At 40.0% G+C, this 21340-nt stretch overlaps 1 protein-coding gene across 1 annotated transcript; it reads right to left on the bottom strand.

Moving 5' to 3' along the window:
- Positions 1-11109: 11109 nt before the first annotated feature.
- On the bottom strand, positions 11110-18504 carry LOC146456985 (uncharacterized). Its single transcript, XM_085092475.1, has 7 exons — positions 18315-18504; positions 18137-18220; positions 17468-17622; positions 16356-17378; positions 14685-15684; positions 13453-14342; positions 11110-11253 (listed from the first exon to the last, which is right to left on the bottom strand). Exons 1-7 carry the CDS (start codon positions 18502-18504, stop codon positions 11110-11112), a joined length of 3486 nt encoding a protein of 1161 aa, XP_084948601.1.
- Between the last annotated feature and the right edge of the window lie 2836 nt (positions 18505-21340).

Raw genomic sequence — 21340 nt, 5'->3', positions numbered from 1 at the left:
GAGCGTTTACGACACAATTCTGAGCTGGTTAGGATGTAGCATACATACATATTTTTTGGGCAATATTTACAGTCCGGTTCAAAAAAATACAATGGCCATTCAAATTATGCTATGGCCGAGGGTAAATAAAGCCGCTATCTATATATCTATAGTCTTGTTCAGAGAGCCCCACAACGGCGAGCTGTATTTAGAGATATCTTCGATTCGGAAATCTTCCTTACAGTAGATAGGAATTGGGCGTTCAGCGTACGGGAGGTAAGGGAGGTATGACGTCACAATAGCCCAGGAGGGTGACATCATCTGAAAACAATGGTATAACGGGAGGTTAGGGAGGTAGGACGTCACAATAGCCCCTGGGTTGACATCATCAAAAAGTGATGACATCATCTAAAAATAGTATAGTGACATCATTGGGGTGGAGGAGTATTATATATATATATAGCATTATAAAACGATGATCTCATAGTTTAAAAATAGAATAGTCATAAAATAGTTATAGAACTTTCCCGCTATGAAGTAGGAGACACAAAATATCATGGTTCCAAGCAGTTATTTACCATCAGTGAGTTTAAATCATTCGCTAAGCCTCGGTTGGTGGTTTGAAATTTTTTTGCTCCACGGAAGGTGAAAGCCCTTTGGCCTTTCGCAACCTACACTTGGGTAGTGTGAGGTCATTGTTTTACCTGGCGTTCCTTTGGTGAATTTTTGAAAGAGTTGAAATCATTCTCGAAGATAACCGGAAGTTAGGTTGTTCATTCATTTGGACCATTTGTATACAGTAGTCTATTTTTATTGTCCGTCAGCGTATGAAAAAGCGATTACTTCCAAGCACATTATTCACGAATTGTGAGTTTCAGTAATAATCATACATTTTCAGTGATTCTATTTTGGATGAATTTGATCGAGATTACGTGATTTTGTTCGTTATAAGAGATGAAATCAGACATCAGACATCGGACGCGTGTTTCGATTCACGCACCGTTACTTAAGCTATTATGTTAATTAAGTTGAGTTTTGTCGGGGATTAAACAGTAAAAACAGTCTTTTGTTGACTTTGTCTATCACATTGCTCCGAATAATAAGAATATTATTACGGTTGATCGATTCCGGGCTGCTTAAATTAATTTGCATGTTATGTTTGGCGCGCACTGAAAAAATAAAACACGCTCAGAATTTACTGAAAATTCTTTATTTAAATCGTTAAACAATTCAAATACAAAGCAAAGTTCTTATTACAGCGTTAATCATCTTTATCCTCTTGATCGCTAGGAGGATAGAATCTCATTTTTGATGTCCTTTCATCCTTGTGTGTGATTGCGCCACAATCATAACATCGACGGAGAGATTCCTTCGCGTGCTTTCGTTCAAGAGGAATCTTGTGATCACATATAGGGCAAACTTTACAGTTATCTTCCCAAAAGCACTTAGGACATTTCATGACTACGGTATCATATCCATGTGGACTGTTGCAGTGTCGGCACGGATCATGAACTTTTCCCTGAGCTATCGTTGAATTTTCAACTGAGTCGCTACTATTCTCGGCCTCTTCTTCCCAATCACTTTCCAGGCTGCTGTTATGAGACTCTTCAAGTTGACTATTTTCAGAACTGGTTTCCTCCTCTTCACTGCTGTCCGACAAGTTTTCATCATTAGCCTCATTACCTGATTCGTCCTCTTTATCCTGGTATCTTTTTTCTTTTTCTAACAAATCGCTTAGAAGTTTTTTTATTTTTGATCAGTCGCTTATTCACTCCGAGCTCTGCCAGCCCATCTAGGAAAGTATTGAGCGCACGGGGTTTAGTTTAGCGTTATAAGGGAGTAACACATACTCGACCAGCTCTGAGATGTTTGTTACTGGTATTGCGCGCTGGTTTCGGAGTAGCAGTCCACTAGGTATCCAGAACAAGATATTTTTAGAAGTAGCCATACTATGCAATAGTTAAGAAGCGTGCTTTCTGGAAACGGCGTTGGAAAGGTTGTTCAAGACATCTTTTATCCGGGGTTCTTCATCGTCACTTTCCTCATCAGAGGTTGAGTAATCCTCCATTTCACTTTCCTTCTCTTTATCCCAATCCATCTTTCTTTTCATATCGACCAGCACTCGTTGAAAGAGAGACACAAATGGCCAAATTTCAGAATCCACGGTCTCTTTTATAACACAAGATACCCCAAGCTTCTAATTGCAGGGGTCAGTAATTCTTGTATAAACCCACTGCCCTCTTACACAAGGATGCATTTCTTTGTCTTGTAGGGAACATTTCGCTGAGCAAGATTTAGAAGAGCATCCTTATGCGAACGCAATAAGGCCCTAACTTCTTCAGACACTGGTATGTTTTCTATAAGTACATTATAAATAACTTGCAATAACGCATGCAACTGTTGTGGAGTAGCTGTTCTCAAGAGAAACTGACGCTGCTTGGAAGGGCAATCAGAAAGGAGCTGAAGGAAACCCCGGTTGTTCTTTACAACGCGAGACATGATCATGGAATGAGTTTAAGAAAGTAAGTTCCCCTTTTATTGTGTAGGATGTGGGGGAAGCAATAGACTTGAGGAGAAGGAGGAGGTGGAGGAGTGAAAACAATAGAAATGTGGTGGTGGAGTTAAAACAATAGAAACGTGGTGGTGGTGGTGGTGGAGGGAAAACAATAGAAATGTGGTGGTGGAGTTAAAACAATGGAAACGTGGTGGTGGGGGCGGTGGTGGTGGTGGAGGGAAAACAATAGAAATGTGGTGGTGGTGGAGTTAAAACAATAGAAACGTGGTGGTGGAGGTGGGGGCGGTGGCGGTGGTGGAGGAAAACAATAGAAATGTGGTGGTGGTGGAGGGAAAACAATAGAAATGTGGTGGTGGAGGTGGGGGCGGTGGCGGTGGTGAAGGAAACCAATAGAAATGTGGTGGTGGAGGTGGGGGTAGTGGCGAAAACAATAGGGGTTAATTCTATATAAATGTGACACATTCGACGTTTTTTTCAATTTACGTTAAGTCTTCGCCGAAATGACATGAGTTGGTTCTGTTCCTTCTGCGAAAAATCCTTTAGTAGAAAAGATAGTATGCAAAGACACGTGATGTCTAAACACCGCAATGCTGGTTTCACTCCCTTCAGAGCTATGCCGTTTTCTGTAGAAAAGTGTCAGCGGTTTCAATTTGTACATCCATTTACTTGTATGGTTGCTGGGATGACCGGATCAGGAAAGACTGTCTAGGTAAAATCTTTGTTGCAACAGGCTCAAAGAGCAATCAACCTACCACCAGAGAGGATTGTTTGGTGTTATTGGCAGTGGCAGCCCGCTTATCTAGAATTGATGGCAACAATGCCAAACATAGAATTTATCAGAGGTATTCCTTCCAATCTAGAGCATGACTCCCATTTTGACATTCGCCAAACGGCAACTTAATGGTGATCGATGATCAGATGGCTGATGCCGGTGAAGACAAGCGAATCGTCAACCTGTTTACAAGAGGATCCCATCATCGCAACCTAAGCATAATTTACATCGTGCAGAACTTATTTCATCAAGGAAAAGGCAGTCGAAGTATCAGCTTAAACAGTCACTACTTAGTCCTTTTCAAGAACCCCCGGGATAAACTTCAAGTTCTGACCCTGGCTAAGCAAATGTATCCCAGGCACACCGATTTCTTTATTAATCCCTATGAGCAGGCCGTACAGAGGCACTTTGGTTATCTCCTAGTTGATCTTAAAACCACCACTCAAGACAACTGTACATTGCAAACGAACGTTCTACCTGGCGAAGAACGATTTGATAACGTAGCGGTAGCGGATAATACCTTGCAAGAACTACTACAGTACCTCAAAAAACAGAACGTAAAAACTCCCCCAGTAGTACCAGTAATGCAGAAATTACAAGATTCAATGGATGGTCTTCTCTCACGATCAGACCTTGGAGATGACGAAAGAGCAAAGCATTACATGCAGCTGCAAAACAAGTATTTGACGTTTAAACAACAGTTGAATTCCAGACTCAAAGAATCAAATCCACGCTCCTCTGAAGAACAGAGACAACTTTCTAGCAATCTTATGCCAGATCAAGAACCAGTGGCTGTACAGGCAGCCGCTGTCCAAACGCCCACGGTTACACAGGCGACCGCTGCCCAAGAACCAATCGCAACACAAGAGACGCCCGCGGAAGCGTCACTTCCCTCGTCCATCTTAACACCCCCTCCCACAGTACCCTCACCTAAAGAGAAAAGAAAAAAACTACCTCGAATTCGGTTTAAAAACTACCTGGATGACGATGATCATCCCTCAAGAAGATCCCGGCGAACTAACAGAAATCATCCATACAAGGCTCCTCAAGAGGAGGAATTTTAATTAAATTGTGGCGCAATCACACACAAGGATGAAAGGACATCAAAAATGAGATTCTATCCTCCTAGCGATCAAGAGGATAAAGATGATTAACGCTGTAATAAGAACTTTGCTTTGTATTTGAATTGTTTAACGATTTAAATAAAGAATTTTCAGTAAATTCTGAGCGTGTTTTATTTTTTCAGTGCGCGCCAAACATAACATGCAAATTAATTTAAGCAGCCCGGAATCGATCAACCGTAATAATATTCTTATTATTCGGAGCAATGTGATAAACAAAGTCAACAAAAGACTATTTTTACTGTTTAATCCCCGACAAAGCTCAACTTAATTAACATAATAGCTTAAGTAACGGTGCGTGAATCGAAACACGCGTCCGATGTCTGATGTCTGATTTCATCTCTTATAACGAACAAAATCACATAATCTCGATCAAATTCATCCAAAATAGAATCACTGAAAATGTATGATTATTACTGAAACTCACAATTCGTGAATAATGTGCTTGACAGTAATCGCTTTTTCATACGCTGACGGACAATAAAAATAGACTACTGTATACAAATGGTCCAAATGAATGAACAACCTAACTCCCGGTTATCTTCGAGAATGATTTCAACACCGTCCAAAAATTCACCAAAGGAACGCCAGGCAAAATAATGACCTCACACTACCCAAGTGTAGGTTGCAAAAGGCCAAAGGGCTTTCACCTTCCGTAGAGCAAAAAATTTCAAACCACCAACCGAGGCTTAACGAATGATTTAAACTCACTAATGGTAAATAACTGCTTGGAACCATGATATTTTGTGTCTCCTACTTCATAGCGGGAAAGTTCTATAACTATTTTATGACTATTCTATTTTTTAAACTATGAGATCATCGTTTTGTAATGCTATATATATATATATATATAATACTCCTCCACCCCAATGATGTCACTATACTATTTTTAGATGATGTCATCACTTTTTGATGATGTCAACCCAGGGGCTATTGTGACGTCCTACCTCCCTAACCTCCCGTTATACCATTGTTTTCAGATGATGTCACCCTCCTGGGCTATTGTGACGTCATACCTCCCTTACCTCCCGTACGTTGAACGCCCAATTCCTATCTACTCCTTACATTGTGAACTCCCGTCGAACAACTTCTGAATCGGTCAGGAAATCTCTGGAAATCCTCAGAAATCACGATAACACGAAAGTTGCACACATTAGAGGATAACAGGTATATGGAGGATACGTGGTTAGTAAGGAATCCGCCTATGAACCTGATTGATACGGCTATTTCAATTAACGTTGTCGCATTTAAACTAAGCTAAAAGACAAGACCGCAATGTTTCGTGGTATTATTTTTTATGAATAATTTCATTAAAACCATCCCTGCACGTGCAAGTCGTTGTCCTGCTAATTACAACCTATTGTTCTCTCCAGGCATGACTGATTTTGATGAATTTATTCATAAAAATCCCACGTAAACTTTCGGTCTTGTCTTTTAGCTTCATGCTTTGAACCGACAACGTTAGTTGAAATGACTGTATACAAAGAATCAGTGTGAAGGGATATACTCTCGACGAGCACAGCTCACTGGGTATTGCCAGTTATCGAACATGGTCCCTTCAGTTGAACTATACTGTAAATCAAATGTAGCTATGGAACTATTACCAACCCTAAGCAGTCCAACACAAGTCTTATCCATTTTGTTGTAGTCCAGGGAGCAGTTCCATGATGACAGATGTTTATCCGCACCAATTCTTGTTCAAGGTCACCCACCACGCACCCATCAGGGGTTTGATCCTCTCGGAAGGATAACTTGACTGGCATCGTAGCCATGGCAACTGTTCCTGTTAGAGAAAATGCATGTGTCAAAAGAGCGGGGTTGGTGTGAGGAAGAGGTCTGAACTTTGCACTTTTCTTAACAACAATACAGCAAGAATAACAACAACATAGTTTGACGTTGTTTGAATTAACGATATGGACAAAAACTTTGCCACCGCCTGGTTAGCTCAGTTGGTATGGCATCGGACAGCTGCGGGGGAGGTCGAGGGTTTGAATCCTGGCGGGACCAACAGACAGGGTCCAACAACATACAGCTTGGTGTAACCCTGCGATGGCTAAGCATCCCATACAGGGAGTAGGTAGCAATGCTCCTAGTTGCTTCAACAACCGGGTTAAGCTTCGGCCGTGTGGGTCACTTGGCCTCGAACTGCGGCGTTTTCCTTCACCATATATGTGAAATCGTGCACAAGGAAAGACACGTAATGTTTGACAAAAACGCACATCATTAAGCCGGCATTAGTGGACAAGTTGACGTTTGAAGCGGTAGTTTATTTTTCTGGGAAGGATAAGTTATAAAAAACTCAGCGCAAAAAAAAGATGACTACGGGTAAAATAACGGGATAAAATATAAGTGATGGTGCACCTTTAAGTACGAGAAAATGAGGGTGTATTTATTGTCGACCGGGCTTCGTGAGTCACTATGTTTTGATTAAAAGTGCCCATGATAATGACGCGAGAAATTAAGACGCAACTGAAATACTGCAGATGATTAATTATTGCTAATTTTATCAGGCTATGAAATCAGTATCCTTTAGCTTTCAGAACGGCTGTTATAAGCCCCCGATCTGTTAGGTTTTTCGTGTACAGGAGCGAAATAAAGCCAAAAACAACACAATTTTGATGATGTTAACGTTAACCAACATGTTTGTGCAAAGTTTTTACCAACCAAACAATTTATCAGGAAAAGAAAATAATTAAACATGTTTGAGGATATTATTTACTCAAGCCTTGTCATTCTCTGACACGGTTATCACTTACCAAACTGCGAAACACCGATTTAGTCTACACTATGCTGGATAGCATGCTCTTGCGAGAAAATATTCCAACTACACCTTTTGCCCTTCAATATCAGGAAATACATTTTCATTAGTGTTAAAAATTAAATCATGAAAGCGAATGTGTAATCATTGTATAAAAATAGACAAACGCTTTAATTTTCGGTGTCGTCAATAAGGCGTTTTACATAGAGAAGAACGTTCATTAATGCGAATATCAGTTCAATTTAATGGAAATAGCAAACTCTTAAGAGAATGAACAAACATTAGACGCTTCTTAATGTTCTTTAACGAGGAAAAAAATTCATTACAACAGAGATACAGTCAGCGTAACAATCAAGCAAGTCTTAGCGCTATCCTTCAATCAACTCCCCATTCAAACATCGTGGTATATGTAAGTCTGCATAAACCTAAACCACGCTGCACATTTTCTGGCAATTATCGTGTTCACGTTTCTCCTCTTCTCGCGGGGATCTTCAAACGCCCTAACTATCCTTTCACGATGCTCAATTGGGATACGGTTTCGACGAACTCTGTGCTCCATTACTGCGAAACCAGTGTGCACATGTACAGCATCATTTTTAAATTTAAGCATCCATATAAATCCATTGGGAAATTAGTCAGAAACCACGTAACTAAAAATCTTTTGTAGTTGAAATTTTATTCGCGCAATGGAACGTTAACCCTAGGTTAATGAATCTTCATTCGCACTAAAGAATGTTGTTTTCGATAAAACGCTATTCTAATTGGCCTTAATGAATCTTCTTTTCGATGCAAAACTCCTTAATGACTCTGCCACAAATTGAAATGTTTCATTTCCTAGTTAACCTGATTATACATTAATTTTATCGACCAATGTTTTCGCGCTAATGAAAATTTATTTCCTGATAATGAGGGGCAAAAGGTGTAGTACAGTGTGAACAGAAGTGGCCCAAAACCGCCGCATGCACCTTTCCACTAGAGTCCAATCTTCGCTCCTCGTCTTTGACTTCCGTTTCGGTTTGATTCTCTGTTCACACATCTCAATAAAGTGTCACGAAAACCTATTCTTGAAAGTGACGATTCTCTTTCAATACCCAAAGCAGCGGAGCATTGTTCCGGCACAAAACAGAGCAGATCTGAAAATCGGCGTTTTTTGTCTGTGGAGGAAAGCCCTACCCGATATGTTTTCGGTGCCAGCACAAGAGCTATCCGGTATAGTGTACATAGCAAGAGAAAGAAGGCGCGTAAATTAAACAACGCTAGGTAGAAGGTAATCTACAAGCTGAACATGCACGTCGCTGACACCCGATTGCCCTGCGAAATACAAAATTAAAAATGAAAGCAAGGCCCCGTTACAAATTTACTGTGGAAAAAAACTATAACCAGTGTTTATTTCTCGAGTAGTTAAGCCCAAAAAAAAACATTTTTTTTAAGCAAGACAGGAATGTCATGTTGAAGACTTGATTGTTGTCTGATATGTCAATGGGCACGCCGCGAAAGTAAACTAGTATTTCTTCCTTCTGGAAATTATGAACCATCTGTCAATAAATAGAATCAAGAGCAGACTGAAGAAAAAAAAAATAAAATGAAAGCCAGAGAGGTGTCCTTTAAAATTCGTTTAAGCATTGAAGTTTTTTTTACAGTTATAAACAAAAATCCAAAAATAAAAAAAAAACGGTTCTTACCCTAACTCTAACCCTAACCCTAAACCGTGCAACATTGCTGAATCAGTGTTTCATCTTCAAAAAAGTTTGAAAGTGAAACATTTCCAAATTTTCTGACCCAGGTTGTTTGTTTCGTTCGAAAGTCGGTTTATTTTGTAGTTAACTTGCGTGCAGTTAGGTAGTTACCATCTTTTTAAAGTTTATTAAGAAAGCGAAAATTGCACCGACATGACAAATCAATATGTTTCGGTGAGTCACTCCCTCGCAGTCTGTATTTATTGACAACAAGGAAAATGAATTTGCAAATACTTAAAACTTGAGTTCTCAAACAAATCGTGTGCAGATATACAGTTAATTTTTTTTTCCTGTATTAGATAGAATTACAAGCTCGTTTTTCAACGAGGCAGCAGTCCCGGAACAAAGCGATTTATAAAACTTCAAATTTTCTACAGACAACTCAACTACAAACCGACTAATTACGCCCAGTTCAGACGCCGAACTTTTCATGAGCCGAACTTAATTCAAAATAAGGTCCGCCCAAATCACGAAAATCCCGCCTTTTGATTCAAACGCCGAACTTAATTAGTCGAACTTAATTTACTTGAAGCAAAACCAATCGAAATGTTAGCGTTTTTTTTAATTTGAAATACGTTATAATAATTTATGCATCAGGTTCGGCTCATGAAAGTTCGGCGTCTGAATCAAAGCCGTTCGAAAGCCGAAATTCCCGGCCGAGCCAGGCGGGAAGAACGGCTGAGCCGTTCGAAATTGAAACAGCCGTTCTCAACTGATTCAGACGCCGAACTTTTCATGTACTTAATTCGAGGTATTAGGTTCGGCTTATGAAAAGTTCGGCGCCTGAACCGGGCCTTAGTTATAAACTATTCTTGTGACAACTATAACAAACCTACCAGCTTATGTTTACGCCTATTTAACTGCTTACAGAGTAAATTGCCTTTAGGAATCGATTAGAGAAAGAAAAAGAGAAAGTCGTCGTCAGTCAAGTATTTCTTTATTCGTCTTTTTTTGTGTGTGTTTCTCTTGTACAGTGTTTTATAGTGATAGCGGACTGAAGGAAACAAGAAGGAAACCTTTGCAAAATCATTTATCCTTTAGTCTTCCCGTGTTTTTAATAAAAGCACCTGTTAGTAATTATTCAAACAGCTCCTACACAGCCACTCTAAGTTAACGGGGTTAAAAGGAGGTCCGAAATGTTGAAGAATCACTTTCACAGAAAAGTCTCCAAAAATAATCCTGGTTATCGGGCATAGTATGAATTACATTTATGTAAAATATGTCCTCAAAATCTTTATTCATCAAAAAGTCATAAGGTTGAGCATAAAACCCACTGCCATCAAAAAAACTCTTGTATTTTTAAAAGAATAACTGGCCCATTTTGTTTAAAGGCAATGCTTTATTTTCCTAAATATGACCAGACATATATTCTTGTTGTAGAACGCCGGTACAAGCTCTCAAATGAAAACGGACCGCCTGCATCTCAGATCAGTATTTTAATTTACCCGCTCACACAGAACATCACATGACAACAACTAAACCGTTAACTCGCACCTTGCTTATCAATATATTATCAATCATAATAGCTTTATCCTGATTGGAAAATAATGGTGCATAATTATGCTTGAACACTACACTTGTATATTTGTATATATAAGTGGGGCATGTTAAGAAAACTAACCTTATTTGCCACTGCTGATTAATAAAATGTGCCAGAAGAATTGCATTTTTTAAAGATGATTGTCTCAAATTTACCAGAAAAATAAAGTCTTTGCTGCTTTTTTACATTAAAAGATTAAACGGAACGTGGTTCCTTGCAGAATAAGCTTAAGTAAATGGATAAGGTGCCTTAATTTCATGCTTAATTTATTCTGTACGAAAATTACTTTAACTTGTTTTTTCTTTTAAGGATGATCATATATAAAATGAACAGAAACGACAAAATAACATGACCTATGAGTTAAAATCTTTACCCTAATTTCAATTTGTCCGTCTATTTTAATGTACTCGAGGAACAATAACGTAAATGACAAGTTTTGATCAAGTCAAGTTCCTATATGTCAACTAGACGATTGATGACTGAAACCTTTCCTCTATAAGTTCCATTGTTGCCAAAGATAGTTGAAAGGTCCTGTGGGTCTTGCTGGATTGTGATGGAGGCTCGATCACACAGAGTAAATTAAAAACTATGTCTTTCATCTTAACCCACTGGATATCCTCTCTTTCAGGCCACATGAAGTACAGTTTCGTTGAGCACCGGCTCTCCCCTTTTCTCCTTTTCATGAATTTCACACAGGCCTCTCCATTGTCATCATAAACTTCCTCTGCCCTCCAATGAGCCAGATTTGGTCGTATTTGGAGTGAATTCGTCCCCCAATGTTCAGCTGCTGAGTGTTGTGAGTTTTCTTAGGTCGTGTTAAGGTCTTCTGTAACTACAAAAAAAAAACAAATTGTGTTTTGAACTATGAATTAATAAAAACTAAAGAAATAATGGTGAAGTATAGTTGCCTTTGTAATTGCAAGATCACTTAGTTCATGTCAACGCAAAATTGTATGTTACAGAGCCAATTTTGTTGCATACCGCAACATATCATTTACGTTACCAACGCTGTCATTTACGTTACGTTTCCAAAGCACGTAGTCAAGAGGAAACAACTTACTGGTTCCAAAGGACGATAACATCAGAGGAAAGCGTATCTTTCCTAAATTTTTGTCAGGTGCAATAAGACTTCTTGCTTATAAGGCTTGCCGTGGTTGAAAGGAAAGAACATGTTTCCTTCAACAGAACCTAAATTTTTATCTTGACTGCGTGACGGCAGCAACTCAGAACAACGAATTTGCATTGAATACCTTATTGTCTTTTGTAAGTTATGTTAACGTATCACACACTTTATACGATGACGAATGTTTGAGCTATTACCATTATGAGTAGCTTAATACTGAGGTTAAAATTCACACCTTAAGAGTGCCTGACTGTAACTTTCGAGAATCGCCGGCCAGGCTTGAAAAATCGAAACTCCTGATAATTTGCCTGAAGTTTACTTTTGGGGAACTATCTTCGAAAATATTATTTGAATGTTCTGGAAATTTATCGTTTTCGAGAATTTTGGAGAAAACGAAATTACGGGTTTTACCTCATTAATTATGCAAAAATCTCACGCAAAATTGGCCAAGTTCAATACGCTTGTGTTGAAACTATACGCAATGCTCGAATACGAGGTCGGTTTTAAATAAGAGTATAGCTCACCTTCTTTCTATCAATGCGAATTATGTACACTGTTGTAGCACATTGGAGGGTTTTATGGCTCTTTGAAAAATTGACATTTTGAGGACTTCGCGATGACAAGAAAATTGAGTAAGTTTGAACGTTTAAAATGCATCTTGGTATGTCAGGTATCAAATCGAGAGGAACATTGTGATGAAGCTTGGCTGTTCGTCTTTAATAATTCGAAATAAAAAATCTGGGCAATCAATGCACGCGCTGACAAAAACCAAAGTTAGCGAGGCTTCGTTAACAAATTTGCATAAATTCGCAATTGTCGAGAAAATGCTATCTTGTGGCGACTCGGGGAAATCATTGACCCAAGCTATCCTGAGATGGTCATTTTATCTCACTTATTGCACTTGTTTGTTTCTCTTTCCTGTTTAAGAACGTGATGGGAAAGGTCTGGTCAAAAAAAGGAAAAAACACGCGACGGGAAAAGAAATATTCACCAATTAAGTTCTGGTGGGAAATTTGCATAATGCAAATCTCCCGACAAATCTTTTTGCAAAGGAATCTGATTGGGAAGGTTTCATTAAGAGACTATCATTTGACGGAAACACTCCATATAAAAGGAGTCAAACAACATTAATCTGATTTCAACAAATAATTGTCAAATTAAAACCTTTTTAAATTAAAAGTGCCAAACTGACACTCAGTATTGCGTTACCTGCGTCACGTCAAGCCCACAAAGTAACTTGTGCTGCGAAATTGCCATTTACAACAACTAGAATTAGGACCTTTATTTACTGGCATAAAAGCGGTTTTGATAAAACTAAAACGTTAACATGTCATTGAAGTCACGATTAAAAAATACACGGTTGTCAAATGAGTGCAAAAGTTAGACAGAGTCGAAAGTGGATATTATTAATTAAATCAAGGTTGTTTACTGGAATGCTTTTTAAATAGCTAGTCCAACCTGTTTTAGTGGCCTTCTAAACAATGATCACCCAGATGCAGGTCAGTAAACTGAAAAACTCTCTATTCGTGCTATTTGAAACTGTGCCTTTGCAAGCGACTGAAAAACAATGTCAGCCGGCACGCCATGCATTTTAACGTAATTACTGGTATGAAATATCACACATGCTTCAGAAGCTGTGTGCCAATTTCCGTTTAACAAAATAATAACTCAGTTTCTACCTACAGGCCTCATTGGCTGTAGGGCATGCATTTATCTTTGTTGAATGTCAACAACAGAAACACTGGTATCTCAGTGACACTGTATAGACGCAATGTCTACTGCATACATGTCAGGCTATGAACAACATCTACATGGTTGTGCACGTGGGCTTATTGGATCAGGTCACGATCAATGATCATCAAGCAACCTTTTGCATATTTAATCTGCACTACAAGAGCAGTTTCTCACCATATCTTGCAGAAGAGATATGTATGGTGCTTTTTTCCTCTGATCACTTGGCAATGGGATGCTTAACTTTTCGCAAAGAAGTTTTAGGACACCAAGTTTTAGTTTTGCAAGGGTGTTATCTTTGACCATACTACAAATATTGTATTGCTCAAAGCTTATAGGGTGCTTCACACCCAATGCAGTAATCACAGCCCCCTTTGCACTGGAAAGGTTCTGCTCTTCTTCCATTGCAAGAATATCTGGTTCACTGAGAGTTTCGCCCGGAACAGTTTGTTGCTTTACCTTCGCCGCCATTCGGGAAAAAAATGAAGCCACTTGTTGGGCTGTCAGAAATTCAGACACTTTGAACAGCCGCTCTCCATCAGATCCTCGTGCTCGCCGCATTTCTTTAGCGACAACTTCGGCATCAAGCTTCATGCCGCTCTCCTGGCCAATGTTGAACCTAGCTGTAAGGTATTGGCGTTGTTGATCGTTAAAGCGATAAGCTTTCTTTGCTTGTTTCAGTGCCCAGCCTTCAAGTGGCGCTGCCCGAGACTTACGTGTAGAGGAGCTGGTTGAAGTTATTGTTGGAAGTGAGGTTTCGCCTTCTTGGAGTCTCGCAGCATATTTAACCTTTGCCCTGTCTAGCAGTGTCTCTCTTTCAATTGTCTTTGTGCAACATCCAAATGCGAGATGTTTTTCCAAGGAAGAGTGCCTCCGGAAACCACGAGTGCAGCCCTCTTCAGGGCAAAGGAACACTTGCTTGTCTTTTTCACTTTGGCTTTCGTCTTCTTCGTCTGGCTCTGCTGCAGTAGAAGTTGAACCAGCACCCTCTTTTTGGCCTTTGCGGGAAGTCACCTCCTTGAAATCTCCAGGTGAGAAAGCAACCGAAATCTTCTGGAAATAACATTCTGTGACAAGAAAACATAATTTTAGATCACGAATTCCGGCAATGAACAACCTTTAACAAAATATGTTAATCAGTTAAAAGACGAATTCTACTGAAAAGTATGGCTGAACTTACTCAAAAACTATCTTACATGTGAACAGTTTTGGAAAATAAAAGGTGACGTTTTTTTTTTTTTTTGTTAAACTGCCTTTTTTTAATAATGGCGTCAAGAAGAAACAAATCGTCCCCTGTGTAAGTAAAAATAAAATCACTCTTATAGCTGGGGCTTACTCGTAAAGTTTGCCTTACCGAATTTCGAAATCAAATGAAGAAACAACAGAGCCTGACAAAGAGTAAGGCTTACCATCTGTTCCTTCGAGTCGAAGGTTTTTCCCCGGACCAATATCATACGCTTGCCACACCTGGAATCCTCCATCGCAAAACTTGAAGTTGTTAAGTTTACTAATACCAGGAATCTTCTGTCGCAGTCCGGAATTTTCATGTTCCCCAAGGAAATCTAGTGACGCCACTCGAATCCCAGGGAGGCCGCCATGCGACAGGACTGCTTTCTCCATCTCTTTGGCGTTGGTAACATCGTTACCCTCATTTACAAATCTTATGATGTGGCTTTTAATCGTTGCAGCCATGCGATCAGCAGGCCCCTTTCCTCCTTGGGGATCTGAGAAGCTAACCTCGACGACTTGAATTCCTGATTCTTTCTCTATAGCTGGTACGGAAGCGATGGTAACCGTGCTATGATAGCACCCCGCATTATCTTGGCGGAAAAACGCTTTCTGTATCTCTGGGTGTTCTTTCTTTAAGGTCTTCAGGACATGAGCCATGATTGAGACGACAGCCGAGCTTCCCTGGGTGCAGTTCTGGATAATATGCACAAATCCTTGAGACTCTAGCTGATCGTTGTGGCGGCGCACGGCGACAGATATATGCCACGAAATGCCCCTTTTACCGAACCAGTCCGACTGGGACTCGCGGTACTTTCTGGGTAGGAATTTCATGGCCCAGTCCTGGGTTATTAAGACTGAGCTGCTGTCAAGTTGTCGAAGAATCTGCACTCTCGCCTGGTCTTGCCTCACTGTGCGTAGCTGGTGAGCCTTCCATGCTTGAATCATCTCCTTGCTGTGCGTTGCCACATATACGGCTTCGTCGCCATCATCTTTGGAATGAAAAGTGGCCTGTTCAACAAATGTTTGAATCTCCTGTAAAACGGAGTTAAGCTCTTCACATTGTAGGCATTGTTCTTCGTGAATGTGCTCGCACTTCTGACTAAAGGAGCTGTCATGTGGGTTACTCAATGCATATGCCATACAGTGGTCTTCAATAGGCGATTCATTAGCAACGTGGACCTGTGAAATATTTTTTATTACTTAGAGAAACACGTTTTTGAAGTATAATGGAAAACTACGAAGATACGAAAAGCTACGAAAAGCATTTTTAAGAAAACAAATCCCGACAAATAGTAAAAGTTGAAACTAAAAAAATATAATAATAGAATATATGAAACATATCCAATTTGGAAAGAGAGAAACACTTCGCTAATTTCTCCCCCCCCCCCCCCCCCCCCTTCCACACACACACACACACCCAACGCGCACCCATCAACATTGAAAACGCCGAGCAAGCGTGTCTATCAAAAAAGCTTCCGTATAGATTTTTTTTACCCTGATATCCAGAAAATGTCAGTGTTGCTAGGAACGCGGAAAAGCGTACATTAACTGGATGGTGATTGTTTTAAAGTGAGCGGTTATTTTAACGATAGGGAAGAAAAAGGAGATGTCTTATTCTAGGAGATGGCCAGCATAATAGGCGATTCTACGCAGTTCGATCAGCCTTGCAGAAATTTGAGTCATTTATATTTTTGGTTGATTAAATCTTTTACAGATCCTGCGTAGACTTGCAGCATTATTGTTTGATTAAGAGGTGCATTTTTTATTGTGAACGCTGAACGTGGATCTCTCACTGCAGTAGGGAAAATTGATCGCCGAAAGCTTTGTGGGTTAGAACTTTACTATTTTACCTTGAAATCTCCCTTAATGTACAGTTTGGCATTCTTTAATGCATCTTTCCACTTTTCTTGAGATTCAGCTGCCATCAGGTCTGAATGCTGATTAAGGAGGTTACTCAGGTCATCAAATGCTGAAGCACCATCGGCTGCGAAATAGTCCAGGCCCTGGAGGCTCTTTCGCACTGTTGCGCTACACGCAGACAATATCCTCCGCATTGTTCGCGTGCTGAAGGGATTAAACCTCACTTCTTTGCAGTACTGTTCGTACTGAGCAATTATTCGTTCTGGTATTACAGCTCGAATAACATTTGGAACTTCAAGAACGTTCCCGTTTGATAGGTGCAGATACTTTTGCCCAAAAGGCAGGTCTTGCACAATGTGCGGACTTGCGATGAAGTTCATAAAGTGGTCCAGTTGATCATCATCTATCCGAACCCTCGCTGCATGCATATGTTCGATAGGCACAGGTGTTCCCACTCCGTGTTGTAGACGATGCAAGTTTGCCACTGTGTACCTGTACTGCGATAGACCGGGGATGTACTCTCGGATAGCAGCCAAACTTGCAACACCAGTCATGATGGACAGAATCTGTCGTCGCGTGTCCCAGCTGCCAGCATTCTTGTACGTTTCTGCTATTGCCTCAAGGTATAGACGTTGGGATGGAAACATAATTCCCTCCACACCAAGCACTTCGTTCACAGCTTTCGATGCCTGGATAGCCGTCCAAAGGTAGCCTGCGTTTTCCGGTGATACTACTTTCAATACTGCAACAAGGACGTCTCTGGTTTGTTGAATGTATCTTCTCTTTGTTCTTTCAGCGCAGTTGTTCCACCCTTGCTGCGGGTTATCAATCGTTTTAACATCACACTCCTCAAGGAAAGCATTAAGTAATCTCAGTGGCTTATTACAACTAACAACCACTTCTCCACTAAAAGACGAGGCCGTACTTTCGGACGAGCCAAGGACGAAGGTGTCATCAATCGAAAGGCGCTTGATATGTTCAGCTATATCCTCACTACTACTCGCTTCTTTCTCCTATTGGAAAAAAAAAAAAAGAAATTGAGTGTCGTGTGGAATATGGACAATTATAACAGCACTGATTGTTTGCTATGTACAACAATTACCAGTGTTAATTCTGCCTGCACAATGGATGATTCGGCAACAGCAGAAGGATACTGATGAGTAAGCAGGGGGAAGGCACCTTGCTCGGATGGCTCCTCAGAAGACTTCTTCTGGGCTATCATTTTTCCAATATACTCTCTACATTGCCTGCAAATAGCTGGATAAAAGGAATGAAAATCGGGTAAACAGCATGTGTGGAAATCACAAGGCTCAAATAGAAATGGGGGGACAGCGCGACGGGACACTTCACACCCCCTCCCACAACTCATCTATGCAAATACAGAGCGCGTGGGCAACGCGTGCGTGTTATTCAAGAAAAAACGCAATCTCATTCCCAGAGGCCGTCGACCGCGTTACCCTTGTCCAGCGGAACGCTGAACGAGGTTTAACGCGGCCTCTGGGAACGAGAGTGGAAAATACGTCAATCACGTATAGCGTTTCCCTTTAAATAAAATTGATATTCGACACAAACTGAAAAAATAAATGAAAAGTGTGGAAAAATCTTGCGGCCAGTAGACATGAATTTTGTTACTTACGTGACCCAGCTGGAACAAGTAGTCTAGTTTCTTCAAAGACAAAATATGATTGCTGGCTGTCTATTCCTCGATCACCCCGGTTAGACCCTGATTTATGGCCGGCAACTTGTGTTGGTACACAGCATCTTGTCTTACCAGTCCGCCAACGAATACCATACGCATCCCTGTGTTTGGGGCAGACTGTCATATGTTGTTGGCATTCTTGGGCGACAAAAATCCCTGAAAATCAATAGGTAAGCTTCAATCAGTTCCACTGAGTAAATACGTTGTCCAGTCACAGGGGAAAAAATTCATTGCGTTTAATAGTACTCACCTGCACGGGCAAGTAACAATTTTCTTTCGTTATCGATTTCCTCAGCATTCGTTATTATCTTACAAAACTTCAAATGTGCTGTCACATCCCGATTGCAGTCTTTCAAATCGACAAACTGTTCCACGGTCGGATTTTCAGGACTTGGACCACAAGCTCCACCAACCAGGGAAGCGAAACTACAAAAGGACATTCTTAAACGTAATGTGGGATAAAGCTAATCACCTGTAAAAACCCTGTACGATATCTGAAAACTTAATTACTAGCAATAGTATTCTTTGAAATAAATTGCAACGTAAACAACGCGGTCAGTATAAAATTGGAAACGCGCGCGAGGGACTGCGGACCACGGACTGGGTAAAAAAGATTGAATAGGGTATAATAGGAGGACTACGGACTTAGGACTGGGCTTTAAGGAGAACTGAAGTCTGAAAATCATATCTTTCTTGTATTCATTTTCAGGTAGTTTAAGATGGAAAAATCAAGTTTCGATAGCGGTTTTTGTCGCTTTATTGTTGTTTTCGAACCACAAAACGGGGACTGGGAATAACATAGTGAGGATCGACAGTGCAAACAGCAAAACAGCTGGATTTTTAACACGCTATGAAGAAAGCCCGGCACTTTAGTTTTTTAACGTTCGTCTCAGGTTTCGATATGGTGAAAACCTGCTTTTGCAGGATGTTTGATGATCATTGATCGTGATCCTCCAACCACGTACCCAACCATGTAGGTGTTGTTCATGGCCTGACAAGTATGCAGTAGACATTGCGTCTATACAGTGTCACTGAGATACCAGTGTTTCTGTTGTTGACATTCAACAAAGATAAATGCATGCCCTACAGCCAATGAGGACTGTAGGTAGAAACTGAGTTATTATTTTGTTAAACGGAAATTGGCACACAGGTTCTGAAGCATGTGTGATATTTCATACCAGTAATTACGTTAAAATGCATGGCGTGCCGGCTGACATTGTTTTTCAGTCGCTTGCAAAGGCACAGTTTCAAATAGCACGAATAGAGAGTTTTTCAGTTTACTGACCTGCATCTGGGTGATCATTGTTTAGAAGGCCACTAAAACAGGTTGGACTAGCTATTTAAAAAGCATTCCAGTAAACAAACTTGATTTAATTAATAATATCCACTTTCGACTCTGTCTAACTTTCGCACTCATTTGACAACCGTGTATTTTTTAATCGTGACTTCAATGATATGTAAAAGTTTTATTTTTGTCAAAACTGCGTATATGCAAGTAAATAAAGGTCTTTATTCTAGTTGTTGTAAATGGCAATTTCGCAGCACAAGCGACAGCTATTGACGTGACGCAGGTAACGCAATACTGAGTGGCAGTTTGGCACTATTAATTTAAAAACGTTAAGATTCAACAATTATTTGTTGAAATCAGATTAATGTTGTTTGACTCCTTTTATATGGAGTTTTTCCGTCAAATTATAGGCTCTTAATGAAACCTTCCCAATCAGATTTCCTTTACAGAAAGATTTATTGGCAGATTTGCATTATGCAAATTTCCCAGCAGAACTTAATTGGCGAATATTTCTTTTACCGTTGCGTGTTTTTTCCTTTTTTTGACCAGACCTTTCCCATCACGTTCTTAAACAGGAAAGAGAAACAAACAAGTGCAATAAGTGAGATAAAATGACCATCTCAGGATAGCTTGGGTCAATGATTTCCTCGAGTCGCCACAACATAGCATTTTCTCGACAATTGCGAATTTATGCAAATTTGTTAACGAAGCCTCGCTAACTTTGGTTTTTGTCAGCGCGTGCATTGATTGCCCAGATTTTTTATTTCGAATTATTAAAGACGAACAGCCAAGCTTCATCACAATGTTCCTCTCGATTTGATACCTGACATACCAAGATGCATTTTAAACGTTCAAACTTACTCAATTTTCTTGTCATCGCGAAGTCCTCAAAATGTCAATTTTTCAAAGAGCCATAAAACCCTTCAATGTGCTACAACAGTGTACATAGTTCGCATTGATAGAAAGAAGGTGAGCTATACTCTTATTCAAAACCGACCTCGTATTCGAGCGTTGCGTACTGTTTCAACACAAGCGTATTGAACTTGGCCAATTTTGCGTGAGATTTTTGCATAATTAATGAGGTAAAACCCGTAATTTCGTTTTCTCCAAAATTCTCGAAAACGATAAATTTCCAGAACATTCAAATAATATTTTCGAAGATAGTTCCCCAAAAGTAAACTTCAGGCAAATTATCAGGAGTTTCGATTTTTCAAGCCTGGCCGGCGATTCTCGAAAGTTACAGTCAGGCACTCTTAAACTCGCGTGATTTACGTTACGGTAACGTAAATGATATCGACAAGGTCGCAATGTCTTTTTGAAAAAGATATAAACGAATCCTGAGATATTTCATTTTGTCAATGAAGCGCACACTAATACCTGTCGATACAATGCAGTTATAGACTCCTTTGACTCTCTACATAGAGGGACGTCAGACCAGTTAATGGTAACGTAAATTATAGCTCAAAAGCGTGAACCACCATCAGGCTTACAGCTGAGTAGAATTTCGGCCGCTATTTTCATAATCTGGAGTCATATCGAAATTAAATTAAACGTTTATGTTCAGTTTTTCATTGTCAATGAACAAAAATAACATTTTCCAGGTTGCCCATGTATGTGATAACGGCAAACTACCTCAAGGTTGCTGATAGGTTTCACGGGTGTCTTCACGGAAATCTTGCGTACGCGCGCTTCTTTCGATGAAACCACGGAAAACTATATATCAAAGTAATTGAATATTGTAAAAATATCATTGTTTTTTTCGTTTTATTGGATAAATAAGCGCTGAGAGACCTGCAAACTCAATATTAGCGACGTGTACGTAACTGAATTGCCCATTCTCACGTAAAAGGCGCACAACCAAACAAACTGCACAATATCAATTAGCAGATAATATGCTAACAAATTGTGTCGGGCTTTTTCTTTATTCCCATCGGTTTAGGAGAAAACCCGTCCTAAAGTAGAACAATGGAAACTTTTTGTAGTCACAT

The sequence above is a fragment of the Pavona decussata genome, unplaced genomic scaffold, assembly GCF_977016875.1.
Source record: "Pavona decussata unplaced genomic scaffold, jaPavDecu1.1 SCAFFOLD_250, whole genome shotgun sequence".
NCBI classification, from domain to species: Eukaryota; Metazoa; Cnidaria; class Anthozoa; order Scleractinia; family Agariciidae; genus Pavona; species Pavona decussata.
The sequence above is the reverse complement of the archived record's forward strand: the minus strand, read 5'-3'. Positions and strand labels throughout refer to the sequence as shown.